The 20,847-nt window shown below is 37.3% G+C and overlaps 2 protein-coding genes and 1 pseudogene across 2 annotated transcripts; 2 read left to right on the top strand and 1 right to left on the bottom strand.

Annotated features, from left to right (window-relative positions):
- The first annotated feature begins 467 nt into the window (after positions 1–467).
- Positions 468–6,583, top strand: LOC103440990 (probable L-gulonolactone oxidase 6; annotated as a pseudogene).
- Positions 6,584–9,641: 3,058 nt separating this feature from the next.
- On the bottom strand, positions 9,642–10,451 carry LOC139187987 (uncharacterized). The gene has a single exon (XM_070804741.1). The coding sequence runs from the start codon at positions 10,449–10,451 to the stop codon at positions 9,642–9,644; it is 810 nt and encodes a 269-aa protein (XP_070660842.1).
- A 2,040-nt stretch (positions 10,452–12,491) lies between these two features.
- Positions 12,492–13,781, top strand: LOC139187974 (uncharacterized). The gene is made up of 2 exons (XM_070804700.1): positions 12,492–12,621; positions 12,787–13,781. Exons 1-2 carry the CDS (start codon positions 12,492–12,494, stop codon positions 13,779–13,781), a joined length of 1,125 nt encoding a protein of 374 aa, XP_070660801.1.
- The last annotated feature ends 7,066 nt before the right edge of the window (positions 13,782–20,847 follow it).

Raw genomic sequence — 20,847 nt, 5'->3', positions numbered from 1 at the left:
TGGATACTTTACGTTTATGGGTGGTAATTTAGTTACTTGGAGAAGCAAGAAACAAAAAGTGGTGGCTAGGTCAAGTGCAGAAGCTGAGTTTCGTGGTATGTCTCATGGTGTAGATGAGTTGTTGTGATTGAAAAAATTGTTAAGAGATCTTGGTTTTAAACCCAATGGTGCTATGAAACTTCATTGTGATAACAAGGCTTCTATTGAGATTGTTCATAATCAAGTGCAACATGATCGAACAAAACATGTGGAGATTGATCAACATTTCATCACGGAAAAGTTGGATGCTGGAATTATTATGTTTCCATTTGTGGGATCTGAGGATCAACTTGCTAATGTTCTTACTAAGGTTGTGTCTAATAGTGTGTTTTCCAACTCGCTTGACAAGTTGGGCATGTGTGACATAAATTCTCAAACATTATTATATATATTTTTGGTATTTACCATGTTTAGTTTGATACCTTCTCCGATTAGATTGTCTATTTCTCATCATTCTCGCTAGGTTTTTCTCTTCCTCCAGAAGACCCCATTAAGTGCTCATCATCAAGCAACACAAATTGCACCATCACAAACTCCTATGGTGCCTTCCCCGATTGAATGGTGTGTTGAGCAGGCAGTGATCCAGGGCCAGCCCAGGCCCAGTGCCACAGGGGCAATTGTCCAGGGCCCCAAAATGAAGGGGGCACCAAAATAAAAAAAACCCATATAACTAAGTATTAAAAAAAAAATTCACAGCCCAAATAGGGGCTGGCAAGAGCCCAAGAGGTAACAAAAGGGCCCAGAAAGGACCTGGCCGCAGATTAGAATAAGAAAAAAAAAACATAACAAAACATAACAGGGACCACTTGGTCCCAATTAAACCCTAATCCCTAATACTCCAACCTTTCCCGATTCCCCACCCATCCACCCTCCCTTTTGTTCCCTACATCCCCCATTTTGCCGTCCCTGCCTCTCCCTTTTCTTTCTCTAAATCATTGGTTGCTTTGCTCTGCAGTCCCCCACTTATTTGCTGCAATCTTTAATGGTTGCTCCAAACTCTCAAGCGTGGGGACAAAATTAGTTTTGAGGTAAATTTTTAAAATTTGAATTCTCAATTTATAATTTAATATAAAATTTTGCAATGCAAGTGATATAAAATTATATGATAAATTGATAATTGATGTATAGAATTGTTGATGAATGATGAATTGAATTCTTGACTAATTGATTATTGAATTATTTGATTTCATTTCAAACCCAATTTTAGGTTCAATTTTTATAATATGTTCGACTATGTGTTAGTGTTTTTATAATATATAATGTGTTGGAATGATAATTTTGATAGGAAAATTTTGTTATATCATGTGTAGGTAATTTTTGCAAACAAATTATCGAAGCTATGTCTTTTAGGAAACAACTCTCTGGTAATATGAAAAGAAAAAAAAAAGGCAAAGGATAACGAAATTGCCAAAAGTTTAAGAGGATCTCTTAATAAATTTTTCTCTACAAAGAATAAGTCAGTTGAAAATATGAGAGAAAATGATGTTGGTGAAGAGCCACAAAATGTTGTTGGGGAGTCTCATGATCATGAAAATTGTAGTGATTTAGAAGAAAATGTTGGTGATGAGTCTCAAGACCATGAAAATGGTGGTGATGTGGATTTAAATGTTGATGATGATCATATTGGTGTAGAGGAAAATATTGAATCTCTTGAACCTATTTTCCATTTAAACATTTATGATCCAAGAGTTTGAGATGGTCTTAATGCAGAAATGAGAGACTTGCTTGTAGAAAAGGGGCCAATTCGAGAAACTAATCTCACTTATCCTAAGGACAAACTCTTTAGAAAATTTTCCTCACACTACTATGATCGAAAATTACTAACAGGTGACATTTATGATAGGAAATGGCTCGTGTACTCAAAAGAGTTGGATAAAGTCTTTTGCTTTTGTTGTAAATTGTTTAAAACAATTGCCTCAAAAAGTGAGTTAGCAAAAGATGGAATTAGTAATTGGAGACATCTTGGTGTGAAACTTGACCAACATGAAAAGAGTAAAGAGCATCTTACTAATTTGAAAACTTGGGTTGAGTTGAAAAGTAGATTGACAACAAATCAGACAATTGATAAAGAATTTCAAATGCGAATCAAGAAAGAGACAAATCATTGGAAACAAGTGATGCTTAGAATTATTGCTGTTGTGAAATGTCTTGCCATACATAATTTAGCATTTTGTGGAACAAATGAAAAACCTTATAAAGACTCTAATGGAAACTTCTTAGGTTTACTTGAAATGATTGCAGAGTTTGATCCAATAATGCAAAAGCATTTTCGACTCATTGAGAATAAAGAGATTCATCACCACTATTTGAGCCATAAAATTCAAAATGAGTTGATAGCTACTTTAGCTTCAAAAGTCAAAACCACAATCATTAAAAAGGTAAAAGAAGCCAAATTTTTTTTTCTGTCATTCTTGATTGTACTCCTGATGCAAGTCATGCGGAACAAATGACTTTAATTTTGAGATGTGTTGACTTGTCAAGTAGGTCAATAAATATAAGGGAGTATTTCATGGAGTTTTTAAGTGTGGAAGATATATCAGGACAATGACTTTTTAATGAGTTGCAAGATGTCCTAAAGTCTCTTGATCTTGATATTGATAATGTGAGGGGACAAGGTTATGATAATGGATCTAACATGAGAGGGAAACACCAAGGTGTCCAAAAAAGATTGCTAGACATAAATCCCAGAGCCTTTTACATGCCATGTGGTTCTCATTGTCTTAATTTAATAGTTTGTGATATGGCAAGTTCATGTCTTAAAGCAAAAAAAATTTTTGGAGCATGTCAATGCATATATACGGTGTTTTCCAACTCTACAAAGCGTTGGAATATTTTGCTTGAACATATTGATGGTTTAACTTTGAAGTCATTGTCAACTACTCGATGGGAAAGTCACATTGAAAGTGTTAAAGCAATTTAATCCCAAGAAGCCCAAGTTAGAAATGCTTTGTTTACGTTGGTGGAAATTACTGAGAATCCCCAATTGAGTAGGGATGCAGAATGTTTAGCATCAGGAGAACTTTCCAGTTTTGATTTTGTATTAAGTTTGGTTATTTGGTATGACATTTTGTTGAAGATTAACATGGTGAGCAAAAAATTACAATCTGAAGACATGCGTCTTAATGTTGTTGTAAAGGCATTGGAAGCACTTGTTACCTTTTTTGAAAACTACAGAGAAACTGGTTTTGCTTCTGCCATGCGTGATGCTAAAGAAATTGCACTTGAATCGGAAATTGACCCTGTTTTTCAAACTAAACGTCATAGACCTAGAAAAATACATCATGATGAAGTTGATGTTAATGAGAGGGGACAACAGTCTGCTGAAGAATCATTTAACAGATTATTTTCTTGTTATAGTGGATATTGCTCCTTCTCAACTGAAACACAGGTTTGAACAGTTAAAGGCTTTTGAATATATTTTTGGCTTCTTGTTTGATGCACCGAAGTTGATTTCATTGGATGATCAACAACTAAAAGAAAATTGTATGAATCTTGAAGCACATTTGAAACATGGAAATACCATGGATGTAGATGGAGCCGACTTATGTTCCGAATTACAGGTGTTGCAAATGATATTACCTGAAGAAGCATTTTTCTCTAATAACCCTTGGACATCCATAGAAATAGCAAACTTTGTAAAAGAAATTGACATGTGTCCTAATGTCTTGATTGCTTATCGTGTACGGTTGACTGTACCTGTGACCGTGGCATCTGCAGAAAGAAGTTTTTCAAAATTGAAATTATTAAAATCTTACTTGCGGACCACTATGACTCAAGATAGGCTAAATGGATTAGCAATCTTATGCATTGAAAATGATGAGATTGAAGACTTGGAGTATGATGATATAATTGATGATTTTGCTTCAAAAAATGCCAGAAGACAATTTCTTAAAGGTTGAAATTTCAAGGAGCTTTGCTAGGAATGGTTGTATATGATTGTATTTTTTATTGTCGGGGTTTAGGTATTATGTCCCCCCCATTGTATATTTTCTCAAGTAATATAATTTGGGAGTGAGGGCCTAGCCCCCCAGCTTCGACTGGGTTCCAGCCCTCGTTAAATATTTTTTTTAAACATATGTTTCCATATTAAAAAAGGTCACATTTTGAGCTTTTGCACTGGGCACCCAAAAACACAGGACCGGCCCTGCATTGATTGAATGGTGTGTCGAGCAGGCAGTGTGACATACCCTATTAACGTGGAAGAACTTCTTTCAATAGTGGCCAATGCAACAAAGTCCAAGACAAAAATGAAGGTTGCAACTCGTTTCTCTCATAGCATTCCAAAGCTGGTATGTCCAAGTGGGGAAGACGGGTTGATCATAAGCACCAAGAACCTCAATCATGTGGTGGAGATAGATGCCGAAGCAAAGACTATGACATTGGAGAGTGGTGTGACTCTTAGGCAGCTCATCAGTGAGGGTGCCAAGGCAGGGCTGGCCTTGCCTTATGCACCATATTGGTGGGGTTTAACCATTGGAGGCATATTGGGGACTGGGGCGCATGGCAGCACGTTATGGGGTAGGGGAAGCTCGGTTCATGATTACGTGGTAGGACTTACAATTGTGAGTCCAGGAGGTTTTGAAGATGGTTACGTCAAGGTCAGGAAGCTCAATGATAGTGATCAAGATCTTAATGCAGCCAAAGTCTCACTTGGAGTCCTTGGAGTAATTTCACAGGTAGAACATTGTCTAATTTTGACAGCTTTTAGCAGGCTCGCATGAGAAATATTTTAGAGTGATAGTCATAATACTAGAAAATGGAAGTATATATTATTTAGGAAATGTGCATTAATTTGTCGCTTTCTTGTGTAGGTTACTCTAAAACTACAACCCATGTTCAAGCGATCCATCACATATTTAAGCAAGAACGATGCTGACTGCAGAGATCAAGTACTTGTGTTTGGTAAGCAGCCAGCACAAGGTAGTCTATCGGATGGATGATCGTGTTTCCTCGGATATGTCTGGCAATGGCTTATATGACTCCATAATTTTCCGAGCCACATCTCCACTTACGCTTGCAATTATCAGAACCACAGGTTTGCTTTACATATAGTTAACCACTTAATTAGTTTATACCATCTCAAATCTGAAAAGTTACGAGTCTCACAAAAAAAAATTAATTTTTATTATACAAAACTAAATCGTTTGACAAGTTTAGATTAATTTCCTCGTGCAAAATCGAATTCAGCCAATTTAATCTATATCCATATGTGGTTGCATACATATTTTATATGTAATTTTTCTTGGTTGACATATAAATCGTGCTCATCATGAACGTGAGTCGCAACTGAAACCTCATTATACTGAACTGCTAGTTGGTGTCCCATAGATTTAAATTGTTTCCACATCTGATTTAAAATTCACAATGAATTAGCATTCATGTCATTGAATTTACACCCCAATATATGGATTTGCTTCATTTCTTTAAGGATCGATTCTGTGATTAAAGAAAAGGACTTTTGATAATCCAAAACCAACACGACTTCTATTTTTGTTTGATTTTCCATTACATAAGATGTTAGGGTACAAGTGCAACTATTCACACAATAAAGGTTCAGTCATGTTTTGCGTAGGCCATGCTACATAGCTAATTAAGGTTTAATCATGTTGCGTTTTCTTCTTATTATAATAGAAGAGATTCAGGAATCCACGAGGGATGCTTATGGGAAATGTCTTACTGCAAATTTATTTACATATCTTCTCATAAACAGTGCCTATGGTTTAACAAACAATGGTATACATTCTTTCTGCTTTTCTTGCCAAATCATTCTCAACTCTCATTTTTAAAGCAAAAATTAAAATTAAAAAGTTACTGAATTTTGTAATTTAATTTGCAAATAGGTTTGAGCTTTACTGGCTACCCTATTATTGGATATCAGCACCGACTTCAATCATCTGGGACTTGCCAAGATAGTCTTGATACTAATACATCATGTGGATGGGATCCCAAAATCAAGGGTCAATTCTTTTACCAAACATCATTCAGCATCAGCCTGTCTATGGCTAAAAACTTCATCCAAGATGTGCAAAACCCAGTTGAGATTGAACCCAAGGCCTTGTGTGGAGTAGAAACATACAATGGAATCCTAATGCGCTATGTCACTGCCTCAAGTGCTTACCTTGGCAAGCAAGAAAATGCAATCGACTTCAATATCACATATTATCGAAGCAAAGACCCCATGACTCCTAGGCTTTACGAAGGCATACTCAAAGAAGTCGAGCAAATCGCGATGTTTAAATATGGAGCGTTGCCCCATTGGGGAAAAAATCGGAACGTGGCCTTTGATGGAGTGATCAACAAGTACAAGGGTGTCAAAGAGTTTTTGAGGGTCAAAGATGTTTATGATCCGATGGGGCTCTTCTCTAGTGAATGGACAGATCAAGTTTTTGGATTTAAGCGTGGGGTGAGTGTAGTGAAAGAAGGATGTGCACTAGAAGGGTTGTGCATTTGCTCACAAGACATTCATTGTGCCCCAAGAAAGGGCTATTTCTGTAGACCTGGCAAAGTCTCTGAAGATGCTAGGGTTTGTACTCTTGTAAACTAAAGAACATGATCAGCAGTACCGTAGTATTTGCATGCATAATGCATTCACAGCACAAATATGCTTTCTTTGCTTTATATCAAGATTTGGTGTTTCGTAAACTGATTGTTTGATTTGGAGCTAATAAATCTACAAACACTCAACTACAAATTAATCTCTCCTTTCATTAGGATCTTTAAACCAAAATTCTGTTTTGTTGTATGTGTTTTTTTTTAAATTGGCAAGTATTTTTAGAAAAGTGATATATGCACACTTATTTTCTTTTTATGTTATTTATTTAAATTAATTAAATAAATAAAGAATAAAGAGACGTATATAAACATGAGTATGCTTAAAAAAAAAAAAGTAATTTCTCTTGTTTCTAAATTAGCCAGAATAGTGAAAGAAGTCTACAATTAAGAGTTTTTGAATAAAGTATATAATCAACAAATTCCACAAAAATATAAGATCAAATACGGTTTTTTGTTCGTATATGTGTTGGTGGATGTTTCCAAACCCTTATGTAGGCTAAGAGCAATTCCACCCCTAAGGACTTTGCGCCAGCACCCAACGCATTTATCCACTCAGAGCAATTCCAGCGGGGACAAAATGTCCCAGCCTTCAGTCCAAAAACCAAGCCAGGCCCCTGTCAATCAAGTCCACCCCAACAAGTTGAATGGTACCCAGCCCGAGCTGGGCAAGAGCCCAGCCCAAAAGAGACTGAGACAGAAGCCGAGGAGGAAGCCTGGCGCGTGCGCTTCACGCAGCCGTGGCGCGAGTGCCCGACAAGCTTTCAGAGCCCGGGCCCGCGTGCAGGCGCTGTCAGTTTCACCCCCCGAGTTTGCGACGTGGCTCCCTCTCTGCCGTTGGATTTCCAACGGCTATTTTTCTAGACCGTTGGATTTCCAACGGTAAAAAAAATTTAAATTTTACTTTTAAAATAGACCGTCGGATCAAAGATCAACGGTCCACGTTTTTTTCACAAAAAGTAAATTAAAAAAAAAAAAGGGCCCAACGGTCAGAAATATGACCGTTGGCCACGTGGCAACTCCCTAGCTCTTGGATTTGAATATTTTTCAAATCCAAGGGTCCAGATTAATTAACTATATTAAAATTCATTAAAAATTATTAAAAAATACAGAAAAATTATTAAAAAATATAGAAAATTTTAAAAAAATTACAGAAAATTTTGAAAAATGTTAATTTTTTTCCTATAAATACCTAACCCTCATCTTCTACCTTTACACCACATTCCAATATTTTCTACACTTTCTATACTATCTACATTTCAATATTTTCTACACTTTAAGAGAAAAAAAGTCTTCGTGGAAGCTCATTGAAGATGTTATGTTGTGTGAATGTTGGGTTCACACTACTCATGATCCGATTACGGGTAATGAGATGGATAAGCGAGAAATGTGGAGTAAAATTACGAAAGCGTTTTGTGATGTACATGGAGAAAACGCCAGAACTAGTCAAGGTCTTCAAGGTCGTTGGAAAAAACTCAACGCATCCTTTACTTGTTGGAAAAACGCCATCTCTCATGCTTCCGGTAACCTCCGTAGTGGGACAAGTTTAGCGGATCAGGTGACAATATTTTTATTTATTTATATGCATTCCACTCACATTAATATTTTGATTTATTTAATTTCGTATGTAATTTTTATCTTATTTCTTATGTAATTTTTATGTAATTTTTATTTAATTTCTTATGTCATTTTTATTTAATTTCTTATGTCATTTTTATGTAATTTATATGCATTCCACCCGTATTAATATTTTGAATTTATTTATTTGTGTTACACCCGCATTTTTTAACACTATGTTATCCCACATTTTTATAGACACTACAAGCTCAAGCATTCTACAATTCAAAGAACAGGAACAAATCATTCACTAGATGGGAATGTTGGCAAATTGTCAAAGATTGCCCTAAATACAAAATTGTGGCAACTGGTCCAGAAGTTGTCATGCACGGTATGGGTCTACATAGTTCTCCAGAACCAAACATGGCCGAACAAGAAGCCGACACATTTCAAGACACGGAAGGGATGCCTGAACAAGTGCCCGAGACCCAACCGACTCGTCAGTCCCTTAGGCCCGTAGGTAAAAAGGCGTCAAAGAAAAAAGGTAGTTCTTCCAAGAATGACTACACTAAATATATGGAGGAACTTACTCGCCAAGGTGAACTGAACATGGCACGAGAAAAGGTTAGAGATGAGGAAAAAGTTGCTGCTATGGCAGCAATATTAGCAGCTACTGAGGCTCGTGATGCGGCGGCTGAGAGACAAAGAGAAGTAGTTAATCGAGAGAACGAGCTGGTTAGAGAAGCACTTCATCGAGAAAATGAATTGCTTCGAGAAGAAAGGATGGCTCAAGCAGATCGTGACACTATGAGCAAGTCTCTAGTAGGACTGTCTCCGAATTCTAAATATTTTTGGACATCGGAAAAAAGAGATGTCATGCGAAGGAGGCGTGCAAGAGATGCGGAAACAAGTCAAGGGGGTTCTAGCAACTTTTGTGACAACCAAGATCCTCGCACCACATATCCTAACTCGAGAGACTTTGTATAATTTTTATGTATTTTTTATGTTTTTTCTTTCTTTTTTCTTTTGAACTTTATTTAATTTCTTATGTTTTTTTCTTTTTTTAGGTTTGAACTTTATTTAATTTCTTATGTAATTTTTCTATTATTTCTTATTTATTTTTAAAACTTTATTTCTTTTGTACTTTATTTAAACACATGAAATAAGATTACATAAACTCACCAAATAAATTTAAAAACAAAACACACTACATAGAATTACATAAACTCACCAAATAAATAGAATTACATAAACTCACCAAATAAACTTAAAAACAAAACACACTACATAGAATTACATAAACTCACCAAATACATAGAATTACATAAACTCACCAAATAAACTTAAAAACAAAACACACTACATAGAATTACATAAACTCACCAAATAAATAGAATTACATAAACTCACTAAATAAACTTAAAAACAAAACACACTACATAGAATTACATAAACTTAAAAAAAATACAATTTATTCTTCAACCACAAGCCTCATTCTAATTATCTTCGCCTTCATACAATCCCCACTGGTGCTCAATCAAGTCATTCTGGCGGGTTACGTGCCAGTATGGCTCTTGCACATTAGTGTAACGTTGAACGATCAATTCATTGTAACGTCCATCGCGTTCCAATGGCTCGTGTTGCACTGGATCTTCGGTCCCATCATGAGCACAATAGATACGTGTTCTTGAGTTGTTCATCGGATCCGGCTCATATTCATCGACGCCATCATAATCATACTCATCTTCAACAATCATGTTGTGGAGAATAATACACGTCATCATGATGGATCGAAGAGCCTCGACATCAAACATTCTAGCTGCAGCCCTGATAATCGCCCAACGAGCTTGCAGGATACCAAAACAACGCTCGACATCCTTCCTACACCCTTCTTGACATTTCGCAAAGTGTTTTTCCTTTTCAGTTTGTGGATGTGGCACTGTTTTGACAAATGTTGACCACCTTGGGTAAATACCATCTGCAAGGTAGTATGATCCCTCGTATTGGGTACCATTAATGGTATATGTGCATCTCGGCGAGTTTCCTTGCAGCAGTTCGTCGAACACTGGGGATTGGGCAAGGACATTTAAGTCATTCTGAGCTCCTGGAACACCAAAAAAAGCATGCCAAATCCATGTATCAAATGAAGCCACCGCTTCCAAAATGATGCTTTTGGCTCCTTTTCTGTTGCCATATGCTCCTTGCCACGCACTTGGACAGTTTTTCCAAGTCCAATGCATGTAGTCCATGCTTCCAATCATGCCAGGGAAGCCTCGCATCTCACCCTTCCTCAGAAGCCTTCGCATGTCCCTTGGCGTGGGTGTCCGGAGGTACTCATTGGTGTAGAGAGCTTCAATTGCAGAGCAAAAACGCATCAGGGACTCCAAAACAGTTGTTTTTCCCATCCTCGCGATCTCATTCACTTGATCTGCAGATGCTCCATATGCAAGCATTCGCAAGGATGCTGTAATTTTTTGCTCGGGAATAAGACCTAGAACATGAAAAGCATCCTCTTTTTGCACAAAGTATGAATCATGGTTGCAAATATCACTCATGATTTTGTTGAACAAATTTCGTTGCATTCTAAAACGCCGTCTAAAAATATGATTAGGGAATATGCTATTGGGAATAAAATAATCTTCCAATAGATTTTTACCTCGTTTTTTCCTTTTTCTATCGAGGTTTGCAACACGTCTTGGTTTGGCTATCTGACCCACGGCTTCCATGACACGGCGGGAATGTGAGGCCTTCTGCCTTCTATGGTGATCATCCTTATCCTCCTCCATGAAGAAAGCCTCATCTCCACCTCCACTTCCACCTTCCTCGAGATTGGCCAATTCTGCCTGTTGTGCCAACAACCTTTGTTGTTGCTCCTGCAACTGTTTATACACCCTTCTTGAAGAAGACATTGTAATAAGAACTTAAGATTTGAAAACGATGAACAAGGATTCTGAGCTAAAAAGAAGGATTGAGCTTGGTGTGATGATGGATGTAGGGATGTAGGGTTTATAAGGACAAAAAAAAGAAAGGATGAGGTTCTGGACAATGCCACGTGGCACTACGTGATTGGTTGAAAATCTTATCGAAATCTTGGCTAAATTATTGTAAACCGGAAGTGACACGTGGCATGTCGGGATTGGTCGAAAATATTATCGAAAATCTATCCACAAAATAATACGTTCAGATAATGACACGTGGCATGACGTGATTGGTTGAAAATCTTATCGAAATCTTGGCTAAATTATTGTAAAACGGAAGTGACACGTGGCGTGTCGGGATTGGTTGAAAATCTTAGCGGAAATCTATTCACAAAATAGTACGTTCAGATAATGACATGTGGCGTGACGAGATTGGTTAAAAATCCTATCCGAAATTAAAACTATTTTATTTTTTTATTCTTTTAGACAAAATTTAAAAATATCTTAAATGGGCTGGGTGCCAGCGCATTTTGTAGGGATGGAGATCGTTTGTGCCAACGCATTTTTTCACTAGGTGCCAGCGCATTTTTTTAGGGGTGGAGATGCATTGGCCTATTACTGTTCACTGGAGTCTGTTACTGTTCACCAGCACCCAGCGCATTTATCCACTCAAATGAACAGTAACAGACTCCAGTGAACAGTAATAGGCCAAGGCATCTCCACCCCTAAAAAAATGCGCTGGCACAAACGATCTCCATCCTTACAAAATGCGCTGGCACCCAGCCCATTTAAGATATTTTTAAATTTTGTCTAAAAGAATAAAAAAATAAAATAGTTTTAATTTCGGATAGGATTTTTAACCAATCTCGTCACGCCACATGTCATTATCTGAACGTACTATTTTGTGAATAGATTTTCCCTAAGATTTTCAACCAATCCTGACACGCCACGTGTCACTTCCGTTTTACAATAATTTAGCCAAGATTTCGATAAGATTTTCAACCAATCACGTCATGCCACGTGTCATTATCTGAACGTATTATTTTGTGGATAGATTTTCGATAATATTTTCGACCAATCCCGACATGCCACGTGTCACTTCCGGTTTACAATAATTTAGCCAAGATTTCGATAAGATTTTCAACCAATCACGTAGTGCCACGTGGCATTGTCCAGAACCTCATCCTTTCTTTTTTTTGTCCTTATAAACCCTACATCCCTACATCCATCCTCACACCAAGCTCAATCCTTCTTTTTAGCTCAGAATCCTTGTTCATCGTTTTCAAATCTTAAGTTCTTATTACAATGTCTTCTTCAAGAAGGGTGTATAAACAGTTGCAGGAGCAACAACAAAGGTTGTTGGCACAACAGGTAGAATTGGCCAATCTCGAGGAAGGTGGAAGTGGAGGTGGAGATGAGGCTTTCTTCATGGAGGAGGATGAGGATGATCACTATAGAAGGCAGAAGGCCTCACATTCCCGCCGTGTCATGGAAGTCGCGGGTCAGATAGCCAAACCAAGACGTGTTGCAAACCTCGATAGAAAAAGGGAAAAACGAGGTAAGAATCTATTGGAAGATTATTTTATTCTCAATAGCATATTCCCTGATCATATTTTTAGACGGCGTTTTAGAATGCAACGAAATTTGGTCAACAAAATCATGAGTGATATTTGCAACCATGATTCATACTTTGTGCAAAAAGAGGATGCTTTTCATGTTCTAGGTCTTATTCCCGAGCAAAAAATTACGGCATCCTTGCGAATGCTTGCATATGGAGCATCTGCAGATCAAGTGGATAAGATCGCGAGGATGGGAAAAACAACTGTTTTGGAGTCCCTGGTGCGTTTTTGCTCTGCAATTGAAGCCCTCTACACCAATGAGTACCTCCGGACATCCACGCCAAGGGACATGCGAAGGCTTCTGAGGAAGGGTGAGATGCGAGGCTTCCCTGGCATGATTGGAAGCATGGATTGCATGCATTGGACTTGGAAAAACTGTCCAAGTGCGTGGCAAGGAGCATATGGCAACAGAAAAGGAGCCAAAAGCATCATTTTGGAAGCGGTGGCTTCATTTGATACATGGATTTGGCATGCTTTTTTTGGTGTTCCAGGAGCTCAGAATGACTTAAATGTCCTTGCCCAATCCCCAGTGTTCGACGAACTGCTACAAGGAAACTTGCCGAGATGCACATATACCATTAATGGTACCCAATACGAGGGATCATACTACCTTGCAGATGGCATTTACCCAAGGTGGTCAACATTTGTCAAAACAGTGCCACATCCACAAACTGAAAAGGAAAAACACTTTGCAAAATGTCAAGAAGGGTGTAGGAAGGATGTCGAGCGTTGTTTTGGTATCCTGCAAGCTCGTTGGGCGATTATCAGGGCTGCAGCTAAAATGTTTGATGTCGAGGCTCTTCGATCCATCATGATGACATGTATTATTCTCCACAACATGATTGTTGAAGATGAGTATGATTATGATGGCGTCGATGAATATGAGCCGGATCCGATGAACAACTCAAGAACACGTATCTATTGTGCTCATGATGGGACCGAAGATCCAGTGCAACACGAGCCATTGGAACGCGATGGACGTTACAATGAATTGATCGTTCAACGTTACACTAATGTGCAAGAGCCATACTGGCACGTAACCCGCCAGAATGACTTGATTGAGCACCAGTGGGGATTGCATGAAGGCGAAGATAATTAGAATGAGGCTTGTGGTTGAAGAATAAATTGTATTTTTTTTAAGTTTATGTAATTCTATGTAGTGTGTTTTGTTTTTAAGTTTATTTAGTGAGTTTATGTAATTCTATTTATTTGGTGAGTTTATGTAATTCTATGTAGTGTGTTTTGTTTTTAAGTTTATTTGGTGAGTTTATGTAATTCTATGTAGTGTGTTTTGTTTTTAAGTTTATTTGGTGAGTTTATGTAATTCTATTTATTTGGTGAGTTTATGTAATTCTATGTAGTGTGTTTTGTTTTTAAATTTATTTGGTGAGTTTATGTAATCTTATTTCATGTGTTTAAATAAAGTACAAAAGAAATAAAGTTTTAAAAATAAATAAAGAATTACATTAAAATTGCATAATAAATTAAATAAAAATAAATAATGTTTTAAAAATAAATAAGAAATAACATAAAAATTACATAAGAAATTAAATAAAGTTCAAACCTAAAAAAAGAAAAAAACATAAGAAATTAAATAAAGTTCAAACCTAAAAAAAGAAAAAAACATAAGAAATTAAATAAAGTTCAAAAGAAAAAAGAAAGAAAAAACATAAAAAATACATAAAAATTATACAAAGTCTCTCGAGTTAGGATATGTGGTGCAAGGATCTTGGTTGTCACAAAAGTTGCTAGAACCCCCTGACTTGTTTCCGCATCTCTTGCACGCCTCCTTCGCATGACATCTTTTTTTTCCGATGTCCAAAAATATTTAGAATTCGGAGACAGTCCTACTAGAGACTTGCTCATAGTGTCACGATCTGCTTGAGCCATCCTTTCTTCTCGAAGCAATTCATTTTCTCGATGAAGTGCTTCTCTAACCAGCTCGTTCTCTCGATTAACTACTTCTCTTTGTCTCTCAGCCGCCGCATCACGGGCCTCAGTAGCTGCTAATATTGCTGCCATAGCAGCAACTTTTTCCTCATCTCTAACCTTTTCTCGTGCCATGTTCAGTTCACCTTGGCGAGTAAGTTCCTCCATATATTTAGTGTAGTCATTCTTGGAAGAACTACCTTTTTTCTTTGACGCCTTTTTACCTACGGGCCTAAGGGATTGACGAGTCGGTTGGGTCTCGGGCACTTGTTCAGGCATCCCTTCCGTGTCTTGAAATGTGTCGGCTTCTTGTTCGGCCATATTTGGTTCTGGAGAACTATGTAGACCCATACCGTGCATGACAACTTCTGAACCAGTTGCCACAATTTTGTATTTAGGGCAATCTTTGACAATTTGCCAACATTCCCATCTAGTGAATGATTTGTTCCCGTTCTTTGAATTGTAGAATGCTTGAGCTTGTAGTGTCTATAAAAATGTGGGATAACATAGTGTTAAAAAATGCGGGTGTAACACAAATAAATAAATTCAAAATATTAATACGGGTGGAATGCATATAAATTACATAAAAATGACATAAGAAATTAAATAAAAATGACATAAGAAATTAAATAAAAATTACATAAAAATTACATAAGAAATAAGATAAAAATTACATCCGAAATTAAATAAATCAAAATATTAATGTGAGTGGAATGCATATAAATAAATAAAAATATTGTCACCTGATCCGCTAAACTTGTCCCACTACGGAGGTTACCGGAAGCATGAGAGATGGCGTTTTTCCAACAAGTAAAGGATGCGTTGAGTTTTTTCCAACGACCTTGAAGACCTTGACTAGTTCTGGCATTTTCTCCATGTACATCACAAAACGCTTTCGTAATTTTACTCCACATTTCTCGCTTATCCATCTCATTACCCGTAATCGGATCATGAGTAGTGTGAACCCAACATTCACACAACGTAACATCTTCAATGAGCTTCCACGAAGACATGTTTTTCTCTTAAGGTGTAGAAAATATTGAAATGTAGATAGTATAGAAAGTGTAGAAAATATTGGAATGTGGTGTAAAGGTAGAAGATGAGGGTTAGGTATTTATAGGAAAAAAATTAACATTTTTCAAAATTTTCTGTAATTTTTTTAAAATTTTCTGTATTTTTTAATAATTTTTCTGTATTTTTTAATAATTTTTAATGAATTTTAATATAGTTAATTAATCTGGACCGTTGGATTTGAAAAATATTCAAATCCAAGAGCTAGGGAGTTGCCACATGGCCAACGGTCATATTTCTGACCGTTGGGCCCTTTTTTTTTTTTTTTACTTTTTGTGAAAAAAACGTGGACCGTTGATCTTTAATCCGACGGTCTATTTTAAAAGTAAAATTTAAAATTTTTTACCGTTGGAAATCCAACGGTCTAGAAAAATAGCCGTTGGAAATCCAACGGCAGAGAGGGAGCCACGTCGCAAACTCGGGGGGTGATACTGACAGCGCTTGCACTCGGGCCCGGGCTCTGAAAGCTTGTCGGGCACTCGCGCCACGGCTGCGTGAAGCGCACGCGCCAGGCTTCCTCCCCGGCTTCTGTCTCAGTCTCTTTTGGGCTAGGCTCTTGCCCAGCTCGGGCTGGGTACCAGTCAACTTGTTGGGGTGGACTTGATTGACAAGGGCCTGGCTTGGTTTTTGGACTGAAGGCTGGGACATTTTGTCCCCGCTGGAATTGCTCTAATCAAATTGAAACATCTGGGCCAAGGTTCAATGTGAGTTGACTTTAAGTGCGAGATGTGCAAAAACACAGATCCATCATCATTTGGCCGTGTATTTATCCATTGATCCGTCTATATGCTTTCTGCATTATTTGCACTACAGACCTCTCTTAAGAAGGGCCTAGTTAAATTACTTCAAGTTGTCCAATATAATTTTAATCATACAACAAGCTTTAAACACGTGGAAAGAAAAAGAAAAATGCATTAGATTCGAAAAATTCGTTGTATCAAAATGTGTCTAGTCGATGTCACTCAGTATTACGGTCTAGCGGTATTCCTCTTTACTTAGAAGTGAGAGGTCTTAGGTTCGAATCTCGTGGATGACGAATTCGATACCAAATTAGGTTGCCCATTGTGTGGCTTAGCCGAACTCCCCCTTCCCTTAGTGTAAATATATTGATATACTAAAAAAATATGTGTCTAGTAGATTTGGGTACTTTGAAACTATTATTTTTGTGGTTATTTCAACTAATTAAGGTAACCTTATAATTATTAGAAAGAAATCCATTCTTTTCAAATTTTTCCATCTAATAAAAGCTTATATTAGAGCATCTCCAATCCAAAAATATTAAATGCAGAATTTTGTGATCTTATAGTCAAATTATAGCCTTTTAAACAGATTTTTTTCTCCAATACTGCAGTGCTGAAATTCATTTGTATTAATTATCAAACATGTTGTGGCCTATATTTAACTGAGGAATGCGGTATGGAGAGAAAGAGGGTGGAGAATCAACTTGAGGAATTGTGTGTTAATTCCTCAGTCCTTGTTCCTTTATTTATAGTAATAAGGAGGAGAGAAACTTGCTCACCAAGTAATTCAAAACCTATTAGGAAAGATCTTCTAGATCCCAAAAGATTCTTAATCTATCTCTGCTTAAGATTTACACAATCACAATATGTATTAGAATATATGTCACAACACTCCCTCTTGAGTGTACAAATACTCAAGTAGATGGCACATCAGATCTTCAGGCAAATGTAGAAGTAGTTGATGAAGTTGTCTCATTTAGTTGGCACAAGTGGCGAATGCGAGTCTCAAAACAAATGGAAGAATGCATGAGTGGTAAAACTTAGAAAACCTCGCTATGGCAAAATCCATGATGGGATAAAAGCCCATAGTCAATGGAGAAAAGTGAGAAGTTGCTTTAAGTCAAAACTATATGTCTTCGGGACACAAGTAGAACATCCACAAGGGTATGACCAACCCAAGATGGGTGCCTCGTAAAAACCTAGTCAAGTAGCAAAAACCCAATGGGAAAAACGCTCATAAGTCTAGGGAAAAAAAGTACATTAAGGTCAAGTGAGTATACTTATGGATATTCCCCCTGAGTTTGACAGAACTTCCAAATGAAACTACAAGCATCGCAAATGAGAAAGTTACGCATACTAATTCCTTGGACAAGCTTCTGGAAGGTAGATTTCGGCAGTGACGTCGTGTAGAGATTGGCAATGTTGTCTGGGATTGGACTGCTTGACTTTAATCTTCTGATGCTCATGCTGATGTAGACACAATATACTTGGCGTTGACTTGTTAGATGTATCATGATCTAGTCGACACATACAACGTTATCTTCATGAATCGTTGTTAGGACTTAACGATGGATGAAAATCGCAGGGACTTTGAATATGCTCAACAGAGTCCTGACCATATCTCTCACGTGATGAGATATAGTGAGTCTTGGAATGATTCAAATGTTTCGCACCAAAATGTCTATCTAGTTGACCTCCAAGATATTGCGTTGTTCCTTAATGGTAAAAACATAACCATTCGGGAACGTACCTTGTGCGGTCAGAAAAATGGTCTAATTTAGTGAATCCCACAAGGTAAGCATCATTCTGAAGATTAAGGGGGTGTGATCTATTCTGAGATGCATAGGTATAGATAAGCCTAAATCCGTAGTAATGGAAAAACGTCTTTAACACCAATTTGGTAGTGGCGTGTAAGCTCAATGCTACTTTATGCCAAAAGATTATCAACACATAAAATGTCTGATTTAGTGCATTGAACTAAGTACAACAAATGCCAATTGTACTTAGATATGGTTGCCTCACGTTCCAATATGAAACCTTATGCTCTATATCCTCTATAAAGGTTTTATTTGCATATAGTGTGCAGACGATGACATAAGACCTTATGGGTCTAGTTCGACTGGTGGACCAGAATACCATTAGAACTAGCTTAAAACTTCAGGTCGAGGTAATGTCAAGTTTTCCCAAGATCATTCATCTTAAAGTCCAACTTTAGGTGCGAGCTAGTTTTTTCAACTCTAGCAATTTCGAATTTTGTACACACATGGGTATATATCCCTAACTGATCAAATATTCACTTAGCGGGTATACCACATCTATCTGAATAGTTCTGCATCTGCAAAGTGAATGCCTCATCAAAACCAAGAGTGTGTTCTTAAGGTCTAAAAGTATTTGAATCAGTACATGTTAGTCATTTAGAAACTCCATATTGGTTTCGTATTAGTATCCTAGAGATACTACAACCACGTTAGTAATGCTGCAATCAATCACATGGCGTATGAGAGAAACCTTACGCCATAAAGCGTCTTATCGCACTATTTCATTTATCTCATTCTTCATAAATTGATTCTTCTAGTTGATCAATCAATTCTACGTTGACACTAATCAACGAAACGCGATTCGTTCTTATCGTTTTTCATTTATGTCGGTAGTTACCATACAAATGAAACATCATCTATGATAATCTCATTCTAATTCCATATTTCATCTAAACTAGTATACTAGACTAAGAACTTCAAGTCTTGGGAGTAATCCGAATTTAATCTCATGAGATAGAAAGGATTGAAACAGAGATCGAAGGGCGGATTTGTTCATTCCATGTTCCTCCACTTTCGAGGAGGTGAATCCATCGAACCGAGTGATCTGCCATGCTTCTGGCATAGGACGGATTGATTGGCTAACCGTCAATGTACGAGGGTTAGGCACAGTAGTGGCGTTCCTGCTTTCGGGAACAAAGGTCCATCGTACATTTGGTACATTCATCTTTACAGGCAATTTTGCAGCTGGTTTATGTGATCTCATCACTTTTGCTAGATCAAATGAAGTGTCTGGTTATACTCTGACGATTTAGATTGGGATCGAGATAAGACATAGTAGGGACATCCACGATAATTGGCATCGTTTTTTAGGAACATTGATGTTCTTATCTCCCCCTAACAACATGAAGACTGTCTCATAAAAGTGACAATCCTCAAAACGAGCAGTAAAGAGATTGTATGTCAAAGGTTCTATGTAACAAATATTAGAAGGAGAATCATAACTGACATAGATTTTCATCTTTCTCTAAGGACTCATTTTTTGTTGTACGTAAGGGCGGTGCAAATGGCACATAGACCGCACAACCAAAGACGTGCAGATGCGATATGTTGGGTTCGTATCTGGTAACCAACTAACATGATATTTATAAGGTTGGGTCGTGGCAAGCCTCAGGTGGACCAACATGGTTGCTTGCAATATTGCATGACCTTAAGCAGAGATCAGGAACTTGGTACATATGACCAACGATCGCACAATCATTTGAAGGCATTTAATGAATGTTTCTGTTGCGCTGTTCTTGGTATGAACATGAGATACTAGATGTTTAACTTCAAAACTGAACAGACATGGAATATCCATCGAAAGTTTTCGCTGTAAATTCTCCAACTTATCCAATCAAATATATTTGATCAGATAATCAAGGTGGTGAGCCCTAAACTTGTTAATATAAGCTACCAATGTGGAAAAGGCAACTTATGGACAGCAGCTACACATGTAACCAACGTGTAAAAGCACCAACTAATACTATAAAGTATCTAAATGGTCTGCAAGGTGGCTAAATCAGTCCACAAATGTCCCATTGAATCCTGTGCAGAAAAGATGAAGAGTACTAAGGAATGATACACTTCCATATATGTCTTTACTTTTGGTAAGAGGATACCCAAAAACGATGCATCATGGATCATCTTAGATATTCCAAACGTACATCCATAGCGAAAATTCCTTTGAAATCTCGGGCTTCTGGCTAACCACATAGTGGGCCTAAATAGGTGTAATCCACTCGTTAAGCATTCCATCTTCTCTAAAATACGCTTCTGGCTATATTTGTATGAAGTGCAATATGGTAATATGCGAAGGAATTTTACTCCATTTTCTATGTTGGTTTCATTATGGTAATAATGCTCTTAAATATCTTTAAAGCTCAAAATGCATTCTTCCGGAATGAGTGAGTACCTTTATGGTAAAATTAATACCATTGGACAATATAGGGCAGTGTCATGCCCCACAATCAGGTTGGATAAGCCTGAAAGGGTTGTCAATGAGTGATTAGATATGAAGTTAGCATAGAACCAAACAACAACTAATTTCTCCACAAAACATACCTAAGCATGAATTAATTGTATTAGTCACATGTGGTAATTTTCGTTAATTAACTCTTATTTGAGAATA

The sequence above is a fragment of the Malus domestica genome, chromosome 01 (genome assembly GCF_042453785.1).
Source record: "Malus domestica chromosome 01, GDT2T_hap1".
NCBI classification, from domain to species: domain Eukaryota; kingdom Viridiplantae; phylum Streptophyta; class Magnoliopsida; order Rosales; family Rosaceae; genus Malus; species Malus domestica.
Note: the sequence above shows the minus strand (reverse complement) of the source record. Positions and strands in the feature narration are given on the sequence as shown.

Coding starts and splice junctions, on each gene's coding strand:
- LOC139187987 (XM_070804741.1), bottom strand. CDS start 10,451: ATGCGAAGGCTTCTGAGGAAGGGTGAGATGCGAGGCTTCCCTGGCATG.
- LOC139187974 (XM_070804700.1), top strand. CDS start 12,492: ATGGAGGAGGATGAGGATGATCACTATAGAAGGCAGAAGGCCTCACAT. Junction 12,622..12,786: donor TAGAAAAAGGGAAAAACGAG/GTAAGAATCTAT, acceptor TTCATGTTCTAG/GTCTTATTCCCGAGCAAAAA.